The 17,901-nt window shown below is 36.9% G+C and overlaps 1 protein-coding gene across 1 annotated transcript in view; it reads right to left on the bottom strand.

The window, feature by feature from the left end:
* gpr158a (G protein-coupled receptor 158a) overlaps positions 1 to 17,901 on the bottom strand; it is a 92,279-nt gene that overhangs the window by 63,668 nt on the left and 10,710 nt on the right. Inside the window, 1 exon segment of the mRNA XM_057322507.1 lies at positions 13,815 to 13,920. Within this exon segment, the coding sequence (XP_057178490.1) occupies positions 13,815 to 13,920 (106 nt within the window).

Below are 17,901 nucleotides of genomic sequence, written 5' to 3'. Positions count from 1 at the left end.
TCAAAAGGCTCAACGCGACCGCAGACTTTGATGAACACTGCTGGCAGCAGCGACGTCTGTGTCCATACCATTCTTATCAATGACAGCGTAATCTCGTATCTCCCTGCTCCCAAGTCATAAACCTTGTATCTCCGATTAAACATTGTTTGGGGGAAATGTTGTGTTAATGTTGGTACACAACAGTATATGATAGGTATAATACCAACTTTAATGACACAATGTTTAATAACTCAAAAAATATGCAGTTTTTTAATTTCCTGAAAAATAATGGTTTTGGAGATACGAGGATTACGCCCGACAGCGACGACATGCATAATAGTGCTAATGTAATGTCTTAAAATAACATTGCTGTGACAATAATATTCTATTTAAATACCTGTTTACACATTTAGTATAAGGGCAAGTAAATTACATACAAAGTCAATGCAAAGACACGTATAGACGCGATCGTGCATCAATCTCTTCTTCCGCGAAGGTTGAAAATATTTGTCAGATCGCATCACTTACGCAAAAATAACGAACTTTTCCCGCAAGTAATTAAGAGCGTGGAACGCGATTGTTCACGTTTGGTGTGAACCCAGCATTATCAGACTCATACTTGCAAATCATTTGACAATTAAGGATCACAAAACTAATTTAATAAAATGTGCCAAATAAATGGCTATCATTGAAAAATGTTAAATTCTCTCTCATTTGTAAGTTTAATGTAAAAACAATGTATGTTCAAAATCTAAATAATATTCGCAATGTTGATAAATTATGTATTTCAGAATATTATTCTACACCACTACTGTCTACCACTATCTGTTCCCATATTCTGTCATGACTCTTCCTTACTCTGATAAACAAAATAAAATACAAACAGAAAAATCAGGATTTATAAGATGAAATCACTTCCCGCAGCACACAGTGTTGTGATGTGTATTGTCCTACTTAGAAGTCATGTTTTTATTTATCTGCTAGCAGAGCTCTTCTCCAGCACGTATGATATGACCTCAGGCTGTGAGCTGAGATTATTCCCATCCTCAACTATCTAATACTTCCTCCATCTCTCCTCTCATGACCTCATCCCCTTGATCCTCTCCATTCAGCTGTACTCACCAGGCTGGTAGTCCAACGAACGCAATATAAAGTGCAAAACTTTGGACTGTTAAATCTTTTACATTTAACTCCTTTTGCGCAGTATGTTCCTTCACTGGTATTACAAATAAATTAATAAAATACCAAGATTGTCTGTAATACTTTGAGATGAACGTAAGCGTTTATAGGTATGTCATTCACAGTTGCATGCTGCTATTCTATTCTCTAAGTGCCGAAGCGATTAAGATAAATATGAGCAATAGCTAAAAACTGTGTTTAAACAGACATTGAATATAATAGATGTTACATCAATTTTACAGCTGCAATCCGTAACATTTGCCTCTCTATCACCACCTCGGTTTGAAAGATAAAACTGCAGGTTACAGTCGACTGATATATGTCAAACCCACATTTCCCAATAAATCATACCCATCAGTTTATATTATAAATCATTTTTTTATTTTTAATCCAAACAAGTTACATACTGCAGTTTAACATAAATATTGCAAATGAAATAAGATGTGGGGACATCAAAAAATGCTATCTGTCTTCTAAGGGCAGGAAAACACATCTATGTTTTGGGTGGTCGTTCAGATAACAGGGGTCAGTTTGAAACAGCATTAGTCAATTACACGCCGTTCTGTTGACACCTATTTTAATACACCCGGGGCAGCTGCCGCCGCTGTCAGACTCATGAAATTTCTCTCTCCTCTATGAAGACAAATGGCTTGATCGCTCGCCCAGTCAGAGCAGGACACCGTTGTTCACCATTACAGCCAGACAGCCGTGCAACCAGTGAAACGAGTGAGAGTGAAGGAAATGAAGCTGGCTAAATGGAGCTCAGTCAAATGAACTGAAGCCCAGAGCAAACAAATATGTTTATCCCCAGCCATTTTCTAGCGGCTCATTAAATCAGTGTCGGAAATGACAGGAACATCACAGCATGCCAATGGGGTGTGAAGCTACAGTGATATCGCACAGCAGACAATAAAATTATTGCTTATAGGTGAAGTGTGTAATGGTAGTGCCACTAGATGATGTTGCAAAAATAACTTTACTTTCAAAATTGAATTAAGTGGTGCATGTAAATCCCATCACATTGTTGTTGTACTGTGGATTGTTGATGGAAGTTCATATAATATGAGCCAAAAGAGCCCATCCCAAATGTCTACTACTGTAGATTTGGCGACGTACATTTATATATATTGTTTTCTCCCATTTCAATGTCTGAAAGGTTACATTTCTCAGCATAATAACTTATGTGACTGGTTGACAGCTCAGATAAACAGGCCAAAGCATCACAACCTGCAATGTATACTTCCTTGTTGGCAAATTACTTAATGGAAAGTTCACCCAAAACTAAATATTCTTTCGATATTTACTCACCCTTACAGTATGTGTATGACTTCATTTCTTCTGCAGAACACATAAAAAGATATTCTAAAGAATGTTGCTAACCAAACAACATGGTATCCTATTGTATGAACACAAAACCATGTCTCAAAATATTTTCTGTTGTGTTATGTAGTGTCATATACAGGTTTTGATCCACATGAGGGTGAATTCATGTTTTTTTGGGTCAACTATCTCTATTATTCAACACATACTTAAGTTGCTTGACATTTGCCCCAAAAACAGACCCAACAATTTTAAATCAATATTAAAGTAAACCTTGTGGCTGTATGCTTTCATTTAAGCCCCAACGTTATGGATTGCAGCTGTAACATGCCAGAGGAGAACTGGCCCTTACAGCTACAGTATTTCTGGCTTAGCTTGTAGGGTTTGTAAATTCTGTTGATATAACTTTTAGGTTTTATGATCAAACTACTATCTTACAGTACACATTCTCTATGTATGTTATGTAACTTCTGCTCTTATATAATTTTCTCTTATTTTTAAAGGCTATTTCCATGTAAGCTGAAAAGGCATATCTGGTTGAAGCTGTAAACCTGATTTGATACGATGCAACATAGTAAAAATGAGTATTTTAAAATGAAAACTGCACTGTAAAACTTTGCTGTAGTTTTGCAGCAGGTTTGCCAGTAACTTACTGTAGATTTAATTTGCAATGTTGTTTTAAACATAAACTTACCTATTTCTTATATTTTCTTTCATGAAACGAGATTAAATATCTAAGGTCACTTTTCTTGTTATGTAATTTTTTTGTAATTTAAGAAATTTCTATTATTTTTTACTAAAAAACAAGACAAAAATGCTAAGGAAGAATGTCATTTTTTGCAGCGTTGCTGTGCTAATGCCAGTCTCTTCTTGCTCATTTTGAATTTCAAAAGTCAAAGTGTTTTAATTTTGGTTAAAGTAAAGTTTAACTCAAAATTTAAACAGTACTCATAGGAAAGTAATTAAATACAGTAAGTTACTGGCAAACCTGCTGCAAAACTACTTTTGTGTGCACACTTCCCCTTTAAAACAGATCTACTAAAAATCGACTGGCAAAATGTAAATAGATTCACTTTTTGCACCTCTGCAAAAATTGCATTATGCTTGTGTTTCAGAGTGTCAGAATGCTGAAGGAAGTCAGAATTTGCCATGTGAAAGATATCTGGTATAGCACATGAGGCTGGCAGTGTGAGTCTTTCCCATGGGTGGGTGAAAGTGAGTGTGAGCATGAGTTTGAGTGATCAGTCACACTAAAAACTCGTGCTCATACTGCTTCTGTCAGTGTGTGCCAGACTGTCATGCTGACGTTCATGTTTCAGGCAGTCCTCCACAAAAAAGTAACCCAAACAAATTGTGTATATTTTGTGTAAATGATGGAATAGTTTTTATTTTTAAGGGACCTTTCCCTTTAAGACCTGGGCAGTAGTTTTGTCATTAACAAATCAATGTAATTCATGAAGCTTTCCGGTTATTGCTCTACGGCTTACATTTCCTCACATGTGCTCTTTAAATGGAGCAGCACTTGATTTGCCATCGTCTATAATTCTTTCATATCAGCATCTTATTCATTTACAGTCTATAAATAGAGACACTATGACAGCAGAGAGATGAAAGAGAAAAGCAATTTATCATGAATGAGCAGGAAGTTGACTTGATACTTTATGGACACTGTAATAGTAAAACCCCAAAGCCGACTAAAGTAAAAATATATACAAATAACCATCAACTGCAGTTTGAGGGCTGATTTTTTAGTAATAAAGGCGAGCATCACTATTTCTACTGTTCATACTTATGGTGAGGGGTTTATTTAACCTGAAACAGCATTTTGCAGAATTACATTTTGCAGTCAGAATACTATGGTTTTACCACATATATTGTACCCCAGTTATACTATATGGTTACTGTACCAATATGACACCTGCGGGTTCACTGTATAGATATAAAAGAGTGCACTGTGTTTGTCATAACACAAGCTGATACAATATTCTGTATTGTGTCTGATAAATGCAAACTATTCTACATGATTTTGGTATCCTTGTAAAGATGATCAAAGAAAATGATAAGTGGGCGATTCTTACGAAATCTTGGATTCCAAGACAACAAACATGATTTAAAAAAATATTTGCAACAATAGATTTCCTTTTTAGGCATTAAGAAGAATATATGACATGTTAAAAAGCATTAATTTCAAAATGTTTACTGACCATTTAAATCCATTTTGAACTTTTTTTTTCAAAACAAGAAAAGCTATGATGCCTAAGCATGTTTTTATTTATCATCTATAGAAAATTATAAGTTAATTATCTAAATTATTTTTTACATTAAAAAAATCACAAACACACTGTTACGTGACGGAAATAATTAATTCAAAGATCTTTGTATTTAAATCAGTTTTTTACAGGTTTTATAGACTGAATCAAGAAAATGTTCACAAAAACATGGTAAAACTTGTTACAAGAATAAAACAACAACATAAAAGGTGAAAGTTTTTCTCATTTAAGCGCTACTTGTAGCTATATTATTTTGGAAAACAGTCAATAAGTAGCATAACGTAAATGACCATTTTTACCCCAACAAAACTCACAATAGGTATGATAAGAATTGATAAGCAAAATTTGATTCCGAATTGACAAAATTCAAACAGTACTACTACCCAACCTTGTACCAACTAACAAAAGACCCTACAAACAATGCCTAGAACTCATTACAACACCTCAGCAAACAGCCAGAACACACTAGAAACCACGTAGCAAAACATCTCTCAGAACACCCTGGTAACCACATAGCACTGTGCGAAAATAATTGAGAACACGTTATAAAACACACAGCAACCCAACACTATAGCATCATGGCTGTGAGAGTTGCATGGTCAAGCACAGTTAACATTTTCTTCATTAAAAAAGTTAAAATCTAGTTTTCTATACATTTAGGACCACTTATCTTCCTGCCTTTATGAAAACCGAAATGATCTTCCCACGCGCATCCTCTCTAAATTAGCAAACTTAATCTGTGCGTCTACTTTTAGAGAAGAATTGCATAAGCAAGCATAGGCAAGAAGAATATCAGGCCTGGAGAAACATGAGCATGTGAATATGGCTCTCTTTAATAGTTCTCTTCTTCTCTCTCTGCTTCTTTCCTCATTAGCACTACAGACTATAGAAACCATACATCGCTGTCATACAGCTGGCACGGAAAAAAAACGCTGTAAATCTGTTTTTTTTCTTTCATACAACCAACAGAGAGACATAAATGGAGGGTGAGTAATTACTCCATCCGTGGATGTATTTCTAAATATCAAACTTCAGAGGGGGTTCAAATGCGCGGGCTCATCTGTTAAGTTCAGTGGCTTAAAGTAGCAATAACAGCTGCGTATGATCAATGCCAAACCAGCAGGTGTGTGACTCACCAGGAAAGATAAATTGGAAGTGCCACTGAAAATAGCAGCCTACTGCACCCAAATACACGCACAAACAGAAAGTCATGTCTCTCAGTCATGAGCGCTTTTGCCTATTGTGCACTTTATTCCTGCTACAGCCTATTTGTACTGCAGCACGTTTGTTTGTCTAGTGTAAATTTGGCCTGGTTGTATGACTAACTTTACACATACTAGAAAGGATGTGTGCTCTAGTCTAGCTGTGTGTACACGAAAGACAAACTAGAAATACAATTGGATATTTTCTGAGGGAAAAGCTAGTTGCGGTTGTCATGAAAAACGTATCGCAACTGCATAAAGACCCGTTAACACCATCAATAACTAAAACAATTAACTTATGATAATTATCATGCGTCCACACCATTGGATGATAACATTGTCAATTCTAAGCTTGTACATTGCTTATTTGTTCATATTCATCAAATGTTTTGGCCCTTCTAATATTTTGCAAAAAAAAGCGAAAACATGACGACATCTTAGTCCTCTGTCAGCCACCATAGAGCTTCGAAAGGGAGGGGTGAAGTGAACCAATGGTTGCAAATCGCAAACCTGACCACTAGATGCCACTAAATTTCACACCCTGGACCTTCAAAAAATACTTGAATACGGGTATGCTGTCTTCTCATGCTTAACATGGTCAACTTGTCAAAAAACAAGTTGGGCGTATTACGTAGTATTTCTGTGCTCGATACACTCCCCCAGCGATCGTACAGGTTTCGGAAAGTTTTTTTCAAACATATTAAACTGTTTCGTAACTATTTTTCTTCTCCCGGAAAAGCATGCGGCACGCCCACGGCAGCAAGGAGAGCAGGAGAAGGAGCATGTGCAGACGTCACTTTCACTTGTGTGCAGGAGAGAGAGAGAGAGCATACGTTTGCGAAGTTCAGGTGTTTGTTTGTTCAATGCATTTGGGTGATGAATGTTATATATTCAATTTTTTATTTTATTTATATAGCGCTTTTCACAATGTGCATTGTTCCAAAGCAGCTTTACAGGAGCAAATAAGAAAAACACAGAAAGGTAAAACACAGCACAGTGCATGGTGTTTATAGACCAAGCAAGATCATTATAATAAATAATATCTAATAAATAAATGAATAAATAAATAAATAAATGCAGTCTCCCGGTGAGCAAGCCAACACTGCACTGCTCTGCTGTGGCGAGGAACCCAAACTCCAATGCTGAATAATGGAGAAAAAAAAACCTCGGGAGAAACCAGGCTCAGCCGGGAGGGCCAGATCTCCTCTGACGTGTCATGGCTGCACTCAGTGACCCCGACCAAAGCCACCGAGCAACGTCCACGAAGAACAGGGAGAGCCCACGAGCCGCGACCCAGGAAGCCCCACCCGCCGAAACCGTGCAGGTCCAACCCGGTCTCATTCCGCGATCAACAACAGACAACAGAGGAACAACCAGGGAAAAGTAGTAATGGCATAATTAACTTTATTCCTCTGTTGTCCGACATCGACCACAAAACAAGACCAACCAGACCAGATCCACACAGTCCCAACAAATGAAACGCCCCGAACCACAACCAACAAGCCCCCCCACTCCCCACAACACCCACCCAGCTACCTCCAATCAAAGTCACTGAGTGCAGCCATAACTTCAAACTGCTGTCGTGTGATGTAAGTTTAGCATTAAATACCAAGTATTGTAAATTTAGCATTTATGTGACAGGTAGTCCGTCTTTGCTCTCGGCTGGGGATGGAATTGTCTGAGCTGGGCCGGCCAGATGGTCGCCTTTTTCTTGGGTGGTGATGGAATTGCCTTGGATGGGAGGAGGGAGGAGTGAAACTGATGTCTGTGTTTTGTTGGCAATGGGTGCGCACGTGCTTTAGTTCAGCCTACCCCTCTCCCCCGCACACGCCACATGCTTTCGGAAATAATCGTACAGCTGTATCTATCATTTATAAATGTGATCAAACTAAATACTCTTCGAAGATACGAAGTATGCAATACTACTCTATAGGTACTCAAGATTAATATGAGATTGGCAGAAACCGCAAGTGTTAGGGCCGCTTTAAAATTGTATCTTTATTCTTATCGTCTTTGTAGTGAACTGCCCTTTAGGGTGTTACGGTCGATTGTTAGAGTGTTGATAAGAGGTTACCAGTAGAGATGCACGGATTGCAATTTTCTTTGCCGATTTCTGATTTTATTACAAGTGAAACCTGCCGATTCCGATTTTTGCCTATACCGATTTTCTATCCACAAACTATAATTGACAGTATACTGTATATAAACCATATTAACTTTTCTTCAATGCACATTTTTTTTATTTTCATTGAATAAATGATTGAACATTACAATTTCCCCAAAAATCCCTAAATGCAGTTCTCCAAGCTGCATTAAATTACAGAATCTTCTCTTTCCCAAACAACTCTTAAATTGAAGAACTCTGTGACTGAAAAGAAGTACAAATAATAAAATATAACTAAACATGTAGCTTAATTTACCTTTTTCATTTTTGTACTCATCTCACAAAAGTCTACGATAACAATAAAATAGCCTACTTCAACTTTATTCTCGTCTGTTTCTGTTTATGAAACTAATATTGCTTTATTTCATTTTTTCTGAAATGTAAAATAAATTGTCTTTATCTTGTGTCTGTAGTATTAAAAGAAGTGGGTTGATTTTTGCTGCAACTTCAATAAAAAAGTTAAAACTCTTATGAGTGAATTCTACTCTAAAGATGTATATGTATTTGCAGTTTTTTTTGTGTTAGTAAAGAACTCAATCAGATATATATCACATATATTGGTTGATTTATTCTTTTTTATATATTTTGGATTTTTAAAAACAAGTAGAAGTCGCGTTGAATGTCATTTTACCTAGGTGAAATGACCACAGTTTTAACGTAAGACAAGGAATCAGGTTGAATGGAATTTACGTTTGTTTTACACAGAGTGAACGACTTCAACATGAGTTTAGCATGTGTGAGAGTTTAGCATCCCTGTTAGCATACATACCCCATGTAGACGGAGCAACGAGAGATGAACTACAGTCTGTACAATGCATGATGCGTGTGCACGCACGTGCATCAGCGGACATGAGAGATGCGCGTCAGTCAGCAGAGACTCGCGGTCTGGACCCACATGCGAGTATAAACGAGCCGTGAAAGACAGGCTGTGCGCGCGCATTTTTACATGTTTACTTGCGGCTTTGAGTGTACTGACGGCTGTGACGTTCTTGCCCGCATGACGGGCAACAGACGATCGGCTTGGAATCGGCGAGACGTGAAACTGACCGACCGGTCACTGGTCCGGCCGATCATACGAAACACCGTCCGATTCCGGTCTCTGGCCGGTCAATCGGTGCACCTCTAGTTACCAGGCATCAATAGGTGGCTGGTACTGTTTCTGTTGCTATGTGGTTGCTAGCGTGTTCCGGATATCTATAGAGATGGTTGCTTACTGTCTCGAGTCAGCAAGGCCCATGTCGAAAAAACCTTTAAACTCAGGGTGTTACAATATACTGGTATTGACAATAACCGTGGTATTAAAACCCACAATTATTGATACAGTTGGCACGTTTACATGGACGTCAGTAATCAAATTATTTGCCTTATTCTGAGTAAGCTAATATTACGATTAAGGTGTTTACATGAGTTGCTTTAAGAATATACCTTTCATGTTCCCGTTTTACATGTTACACTACATAGTTTGTTTAATGGCATACGTCCTTATGTCCCTAAGCGACGCTGTTCAACGTTCCCTCCATAATTTCATGTATCAACAAACAGTTCGTCTTCGCCATGGTACCACATACAATTTTTGGTGTTTCATTTATTTTCTAGAATGGTTGGCATCTTTCTTATTTCCCATTCGGACCAAAAATGTGCCTTCTTGCTTGAAGCCATGTTGTTTGCCATAAAACGAAATGGCTGTCCACTGCCGTGCGTGATTAACCTGTCGCAAAGTGCCCCGAAAGTTCCTATGCGCCGGTAATAGTGCGATTAAGGTGTGTACATGTCTATACCGCACTTCGATAATGCGACTAAAATAGGAGTACTCCACCCGTCTTAATTCGATTTGTGTTTACTACGATTATGAGTTTAGACGGATTAAGCTAATCAAAAAGCTCTGTTTACATGGTCCATTCTTAATCACACTGTAAACCCAAATGTTCAAAATAATCAAACAGATTAAGTAATGTAAACTTAATTTTATAAAAAAGTTCTACTTACTTAAATATTTTAAGTTCGTGAAACACTTTTTTACTTTTGAGTAAAGTATAATGATTATTTTTGATTAACTTGAATAAAACTCAAAAATTTTATTTCCTCCTTACTTAATTTAAACATGTTAATTCAACAATTGGTCAAGAAGGATTCCCAATTCCCAGCATGCTTTGCGTCAGACTGCATTAGGAGAGTACATTTAAAAAAATATGATAATTTTATATGTTTTTAGTAAAGTTAAAGACTTGTTAGTGTTTAATGTTCACTTCTCTTAGATATTTAGAAGAGTTTGACATATTTTTCAGTTTTGTGGTTACCATTGTTTAGAAGAGTGGTGCATGTGCCTAGTCTCTGCGAAGCTACATTTCACCTGTAACGTGTTATGTCATCAGTGAGCAGTAACTGTTCTAATGCCAGTTCTGAGATCAGTCTCTTCTTGCTCATTTTGGATTACATAAGTCAAGGTGTTTGATTTATGCATATTAAGACTAAGGAATATGCAAAATAATGAAACCGAAAGAATTTAGTTTAGATAACTTAAAAATGCAATTTTGGTACTTATTTGTTTAAGTTCTGTCTACTTAATTTCATAAAAAGGATAAATTAAATATTTAAGTCGCACTAACTAAGATTTCTTACGAACTTTAACTTAACAGTAATCAAAATTTGAAGGTTCTGCTTACTTAAACCAAGAATCTCTAAAACTCAAAATATTTGAGTATTGCCAACTTATCCGGGTTTACAGTGCAGAGTATTGTCTTAATAGTGTTAACATCGGAATATTGTTGTCCATGTAAACGTGGTCAGTGTTAATTTTACACGTATGATAATATCATAAACAATTCAACACTTGTTTAAACTTTTGCCTTTAGAGCTTGGTTACAAACTCTCTCTCGCTGCTTCATTTGCCCAAAGAGGGACAAAACATAAATAAACAATACCATCATCAATTCATCTATCAAATTTTGTGTATTCCTTTTATAAAATTCAACAGATATCGCAGTAATATTGCTACCGTGAATTTTTGGCCTTGATAACCGTCGAGTGAAAATCTGATAATGTGACAGCCCTATTCGAAACCTATACTTCGAAAAATATAAGCAATGCAAATATTGAGGTGTCCATTATTAAACACCACTTATAATAAAATAATTCAGCTCAATCTGATAGCATCCACAATCTTAACACTCAACCACAAAGCCTACTGTAAATGCATACTGTATACCAGACTAAGCCTTCTTTGCTAATGATATTTTTGCAGTAGGAAATCTCTGGTGTGGCTTGCATTCTGCTAATGTAGCTGCATTTGGAGTAAACCGGATCAGTAACATGTGGGCTGCAGATTCGCGATCAGACAGCCGAGATAATGAGAGCAAACAACTGCATTTTTGCATACGCGGGCCCCTCCGGTTCAAAGCAGCTGTATCACATCACAAAAATCCTGATTGCACTGCAGTTTCGAGCTCTATTTATATCCGGCATCGCTGTGAGGGAACGCCATTGTTAGACCTGTGCTGTGCCGGCTGGATTCAAGCTACTACGACAGAGGTCCCAATTCAGTCGCGTGATCAAATAAAGATGCAGTAGTGACCATCAGGAGGCTGCTGAGCACACAGAGCGTTCTCAATTATTCAGTGCAATCTATTACATCGCATTCATTATGGAGGAGCCAGGCCCTAAAATATCTATTCTCTTAATAATGGCAATCCTCCGTGCATCGGGTTAACAGCATTAAAGACACTGAGCGAAATCATGCACTGCTGTGCCAGAAGGTCAAACCTATGAAACAATTTCTGCTTTCTTCTTATTCAAAACAACTGCAGGAAGAAAGTCACAAATCAAGAGAGGAAATGCAAATATGAGCTGGCACACTGCCGTGATTATGTGATCTCTGGACTCTTGTGTTCTCCAGAGACTAGACTATTTATGCTCTGTAGCAAACCAGAGATATTAAAGGAACAGTTTTCACCCCCCCAAAAAAAATACTGCCATTGATTGCTTCTGTTGTTTACATCATTTGTAAGTCGCTTTGAATAAGTGTCTGCTAAATGACTAAATGTAAATTATTACTCATTTGCAGGACATGATGCGCCAGGTTTGATGTTAGTGATGTCATTGATTTCTGCCATGTCTCATGACTACAGCTACAGCACTTCCTCACACAATGGCAACATATGTAACATGAACTTGGAACAAAGTACACTCTTCTTATAGTATGCAGTAAGATTACATACAAAATTAAAGTAAGAATAAAATAAGGAAGGAATCTGAAAAATGCGTTTGGTAAGTTTGGGACTTTTATATCACCATTCACGTTTACATTATGCATATGGAAGACACTTTTATGGCATAAACTAGAGATGCACCAATTGCCATTTTTTTGCCGATTCCGATTTTATTACAAGTGAAACCTGCCGATTCCGATTTTTGCCGATTCCGATTTTCTATCCACAAACTATAATTGACAGTATACTGTATATAAAACCATATTAACTTCAATACACATTTTTTTAATTTTCATTACATAAATGATTGAACATTACAATTTCCCCAAATTTCCCTAAATGCAGTTCTCCAAGCTGCATTAAATTACAGAATCTTCTCTTTCCCAAACAACTCTTAAATTGAATAACTCTGTGACTGAAAAGAAGTACAAATAATAAAATATAACTTAACATGTCTTTTAATTTACCTTTTTCATTTTTGTACTCATCTCACAAAAGTCTAAGATAACAATAAAATACTTCAACTTTATTCTTGTCTGTTTCTGTTTATGAAACTAACATTGCTTTATTTCATTTTTTTTTAATGTAAAATAAATTGTCTTTATCTTGTGTCTGTAGGATTAAAAGAAGTGGGTTGATTTTTGCTGCAACTTCAATAAAAAAGTTAAAAATCTTATGAGTGAATTCTACTCTAAAGATGTATATGTATTTGCAGTTTTTGTGTTAGTAAAGAACTCAATTTATATATATATCACATATATTGGTTGATTTACTCATTTTTTTATATTTTGGATTTTTAAAAACAAGTAGAAGTCGTGTTGAATGTCATTTTACCTAGGTGAAATGACCACAGTTTTAACGTAAGACAAGGAATCAGGTTGAATGGAATTTACGTATGTTTTACACAGAGTGAACGACTTCAACATGAGTTTAGCATGTGTCAGAGTTTAGCATGATGCTAATAGCATCACTGTTGGCATACATACCTCATGTAGACGGAGCAGCGAGAGATGAACTACAGTGCACCTTTTTGTCTGTACAGTACATGATGCGTGTGCACGCGCGTGCAGTCAGCGGATACGAGAGATGCGCGTCAGTCAGCAGAGACTCGCGGTCCAGTGGACCACATGCGAGTATAAACGAGCCGTGAAAGATAGGCTGTGCTCGCGCACGTTTACATGTTTACTTGCGGCTTTGAGTGTACTGACGGCTATGACGTTCTTGCCCGCATCACGGGAAACAGAAGATCGGCTTGGAATCGGCGAGAAGAAACACCTCTAGTATTCATGTACTTGTATGGATAAATGAAATGAGGGTCAGTACATGGCAACACAATGCCAAATGATTCCTTAAAACTAAAGGTCAAAGAATGTCTTAATGTCAGCAGATATTAATTAACATGTCACTAATACTTGAACTGCCACCTGTATGGAGCAAGTGATCAAAGACTGGTGTTTGGTGAAGAATTGGATTGATGGAAACGAGATGGACTCACCTCCATAGTTGTGATGTTACACCTGTGTGTTCCTGCAAACCAGCCGTCTACAGAGCACTGATCAATGTCCACATCCTGCAGACTGACGTCCACACGAACAACACCCCTATATGATGAACACAGAGAGACATCATTCAGCAAGAAAACAAGTTAAAGAACAAAGCTAGTACAGTAAAATGTTAGTGCTTGGATACATGTAAACACTGCAAAGATGTACAGATGGTAGAAATGTGGAAAGTTTACAAAGTATTTTGGTAACACGCAACACAACAAACTGAACAGCAGCTTTAAGCAAACAGAACATTACTCAGTGACAAAGTCATTGATTGAATTGAGTTGTGTCTTGTAAAGTTGATGTGTGTGGTGTCTGTATTACTAGAGTCATTACACAACACTAATGGTATTAATTAAAACTGGTTGGCTTTCTAAACACTTGCCAAGCTTTTTAATGCTCAAACAGATTTGTAGGGTTTGTCATTGTGTGTTTTGGGGGGGGGACTACTAAAGATGGTTTCAACGCCAACAACAAGCCAAACGCTTTTCTGGCCGAACTTAACTTTCAGTAGACTTCAGCAAAGAATCAATAACAACATGAATTACATTAGCTGGGAAGGTAAAACTATGTGTAGCCAGTATTATTTTGGGTAACCGGTAGAAGAACCGTTACTTGGCTAAACTTAAATGTGACCAAGTTATAATTCCAGACCCTTGATCTATATTAATGACTGGATTGCACCTAGAACGCTAAACCAACGGCAGGAGGTGAAGCCACCGAAAGCGATCGCGCCGCCATCTTGGTACGCTTAACTGACAGAGAGCGCCATTGACTTACAGTCAAAACCAGTTTTTCAGCTTATTAGGCACGTGATACGTTTTTAGTCCACATGTGTGCTTAAATGAATAGTTCTGATGTTTTTTTCCAATGTTTATGTTTATTTTGCACAGAATAGCGATGTATAGAAATTAATGTATAGAAGCACACAATATTTCACACTGTTATAAAGGACATGTGTAAATGTTTAGAAATAAAGCTTCATGACTTAAAGAACATATCCAGTCTGTTTTTGTCTATATTTAGATTTCAGAATAAACTCATTTATCATATGTTGAGGTGTCTCGTTAGTCTGCTGATCTGATATGCACGCTAACTGACTTTAATGAAAATGAATGTAACTCACTCTATATCTAATAAGACACTGAATGTTTACAGTGTTGGGCAAGTTACTCTGTAAATGTAATTAAATGACTGATTACTCCTTTTAAAAGTAATCAAGTTACTGGTTTGATTACTTTATTTCAAAAGTAATTAGTTACATTACTCGTTACATTACTACCCCCCACCCCTCAAAAACACAAAATAACCTCTTTAGCCTTCTCAAGACTAAACTTTATTGGGAAGTGCATACTCTACTCTATCTCGTCTTTAATTATTTTAATACATTCTTTTTTCTTATTTCATACTAAAGCCTGTCATAAATAATAATAATAATTAAACTCTGTGACATTTTAACTTAAAACATTTTTTCATATGTTAACATTTCTAAACCTGCATACTCCATAATGTAAAAAGTCTCTCCTTAGTTTCAGAAATAAATAAACTCAAAATAATGATTGTATTTCCAGCTACAGAATGCATACGTTTCTCTCTCCATTTACCAAAGTCGTGTGATAGGGAGATGTATGGGTCTGTAATACTTACAATTGGAGCATAAAGGCTAACATCGTCACGAGAGGCACCTCAGCCAATCATATCCGGTGTCTAGTCTCCTTGCCTGCGTTCTGCGCGGCGATAGCATTGGCCGTTACGAGTTTTAAACTTAAGATGGCAGGCTTTCCATGGAGTGGCTTTGGTAGTACATTCCGCGCAGGCGCGTTTCAGTTTGATGATGTCGCGAGTGCGACAGGCAGCCATCCAGACTTTGAAAAAAAGATATTTCGCTTTTTACAATATACTAAATGATAAAACGATACAACGGCAACGATGTAACGCAGCTGTAACGTATAGTTACCTGGGCTTAGAACTATAATCTAACTACTATTTTAGGAATTATAACGCGTTAAATTACTCCGTTACCAAAAAAGTAATCAAACCCAACACTGAATGCTTAAGACATTTGCATTGTAAGAATGTACTGTGAGACTTTAGATATAAAAACGGGGACTGGTAAGTTACCGTTTTATCATTAACGAGTGATAACTCCTTGTTTATTTAATAGAACGTTTGGGCATACCAACATGGTGGCGCGGTAGCTTCAGTGTAATGACGTCATGATGAGCAATCCAGTCATTTATATAGATCAGTGGTCCAGAACCGTTGAACAAATCCCTGGTTTAATAATGGTTGTAACATGACTGTTACATAGTCTGATTGATAAAAATAATGTCTGCCTTTTTTTGCAAATACACACACACATGTACACCACACCTCACTCTACAACAAGTTTTGGCCCCAAAGTGAACCCAAAACCCTAAAATCCAAATGTCAATGCACATGGCATTTATTTTAAAGACAAAAACAAACACAGGGACACTTTTTAAGCAAAAAAAGAGGTGTTCTGATTCTGTTCCTTAAGAGCCTCTGTCGTGAAGAGTGACCTTAATCTAACACACCTGAACTAACTGATCAAGGTCTTCTTGACATTTAAAGGCATGTGTGTTTGATTTGATGTAAAGATATAAGCTTATTTGACAAAGCATTGTGTTAGCAACAAGAACGTTTTGGGTTCGATCACTAACATACACACATGCTGATATAAAAATGTACAGAGCACTGTAAATCCTTTTAGATTAAATCATATGTCAATTTAATCAATGTAAACACTGACATAGTGGCTCTTCAGGACCAGGACTAGAAACCCCCGAGCAAAAAAGTCACAAAAAGATGTTTGTTAGATTTTAATGTTAAAGTCCCCAGGAAGTTGCGATCTTTTTTACTTCTGTATTTTTATGCATTTTCAAGTTAAATAGAATTTCTAATGAGGAAAATAGCGAGCATGGCTTTGGCTTTTCTCTGTGATTTGATTGGCTGTACAGTATAAAACAGCCGTTGCATTTTGAAATGGAACTGGCAGCATCTTACGTCATTTAAGATGGATAGTCATTACAGGAAGGGAGTGCGTGTGGTTGTTGCTAGAAGGGATACAGCTCCAGCCGGAAGTGATGCAAAATCTCGCCATGAAATTACAATAAATTACATGCTAGCTAATGCCTACACATACCCCAACCCTAAACCTAACCTTACAATAATAAAAAAAGTAATTAACTGTTGTCAGCGTGACAAAAATTATGCGGTATTGAAGTGCGCATGCCCAGTGGAGGTAGCTGTATCTCTTCTAGTCAAAACCATTTTCAGATTTTAACTAAAGATTATGAGGGCACACGAATTTTAAAAAGACAATGACCCACATTGATAAACTATTTAAAATAAACGCTGCAATATTTCATGAAAAATACAGGCATTGTCAGTTTTTATTTCACTGGGACAAACTGAAAATATGAAGGCAAACGTATTTAGATCTCTTGTGGTTGTCAAGCATTAGAGGAATATGTCAATAGTTAATGTGATGAAGTACACCCGTGGTTACACTACTGTGAGAACTTGAGTGAAGCCAACATCATCCATCCAGCAAAAAATCACTTTGACACCAGTTAATTTAAAGTCATGGCAGATATAAAGCTCAAGCAATTTTGTTCACTTGTTTTGATATTTTGTTATCCAAGGCAAAGCAATCATTTTTTTTAGCTAGATTTATTAAGTGCGACTTAAAGAGACACCCCAAAAAATCTGTCATCATTATCCACGCTCATATCATTTAAAACCATTATGTGACTTTTTTCTGTGTAACACAAAAGAAGATATTTTGAAAAATGTGGTTTTGTGTCTAGTCAATGGAAGTCAATAGGGGCCAGTGTTGTTTGGTTATCAACATTCTTCAAAATATCTTCTTTTGTGTTCTGCAGACAAAAGAAAGTCATACATCACATGAGAATGAGAAAATGATGAAAGAATGTTTATTTTTGTGTGAACTATCCCATAGTCCCATAGTTGGAATAGTCTTCCCTGCACTGTCCGGGAGGCAGACACACT

This window comes from Triplophysa rosa, linkage group LG23 (genome assembly GCF_024868665.1).
Source record: "Triplophysa rosa linkage group LG23, Trosa_1v2, whole genome shotgun sequence".
NCBI classification, from domain to species: Eukaryota; Metazoa; Chordata; class Actinopteri; order Cypriniformes; family Nemacheilidae; genus Triplophysa; species Triplophysa rosa.
Note: the sequence above shows the minus strand (reverse complement) of the source record. Positions and strands in the feature narration are given on the sequence as shown.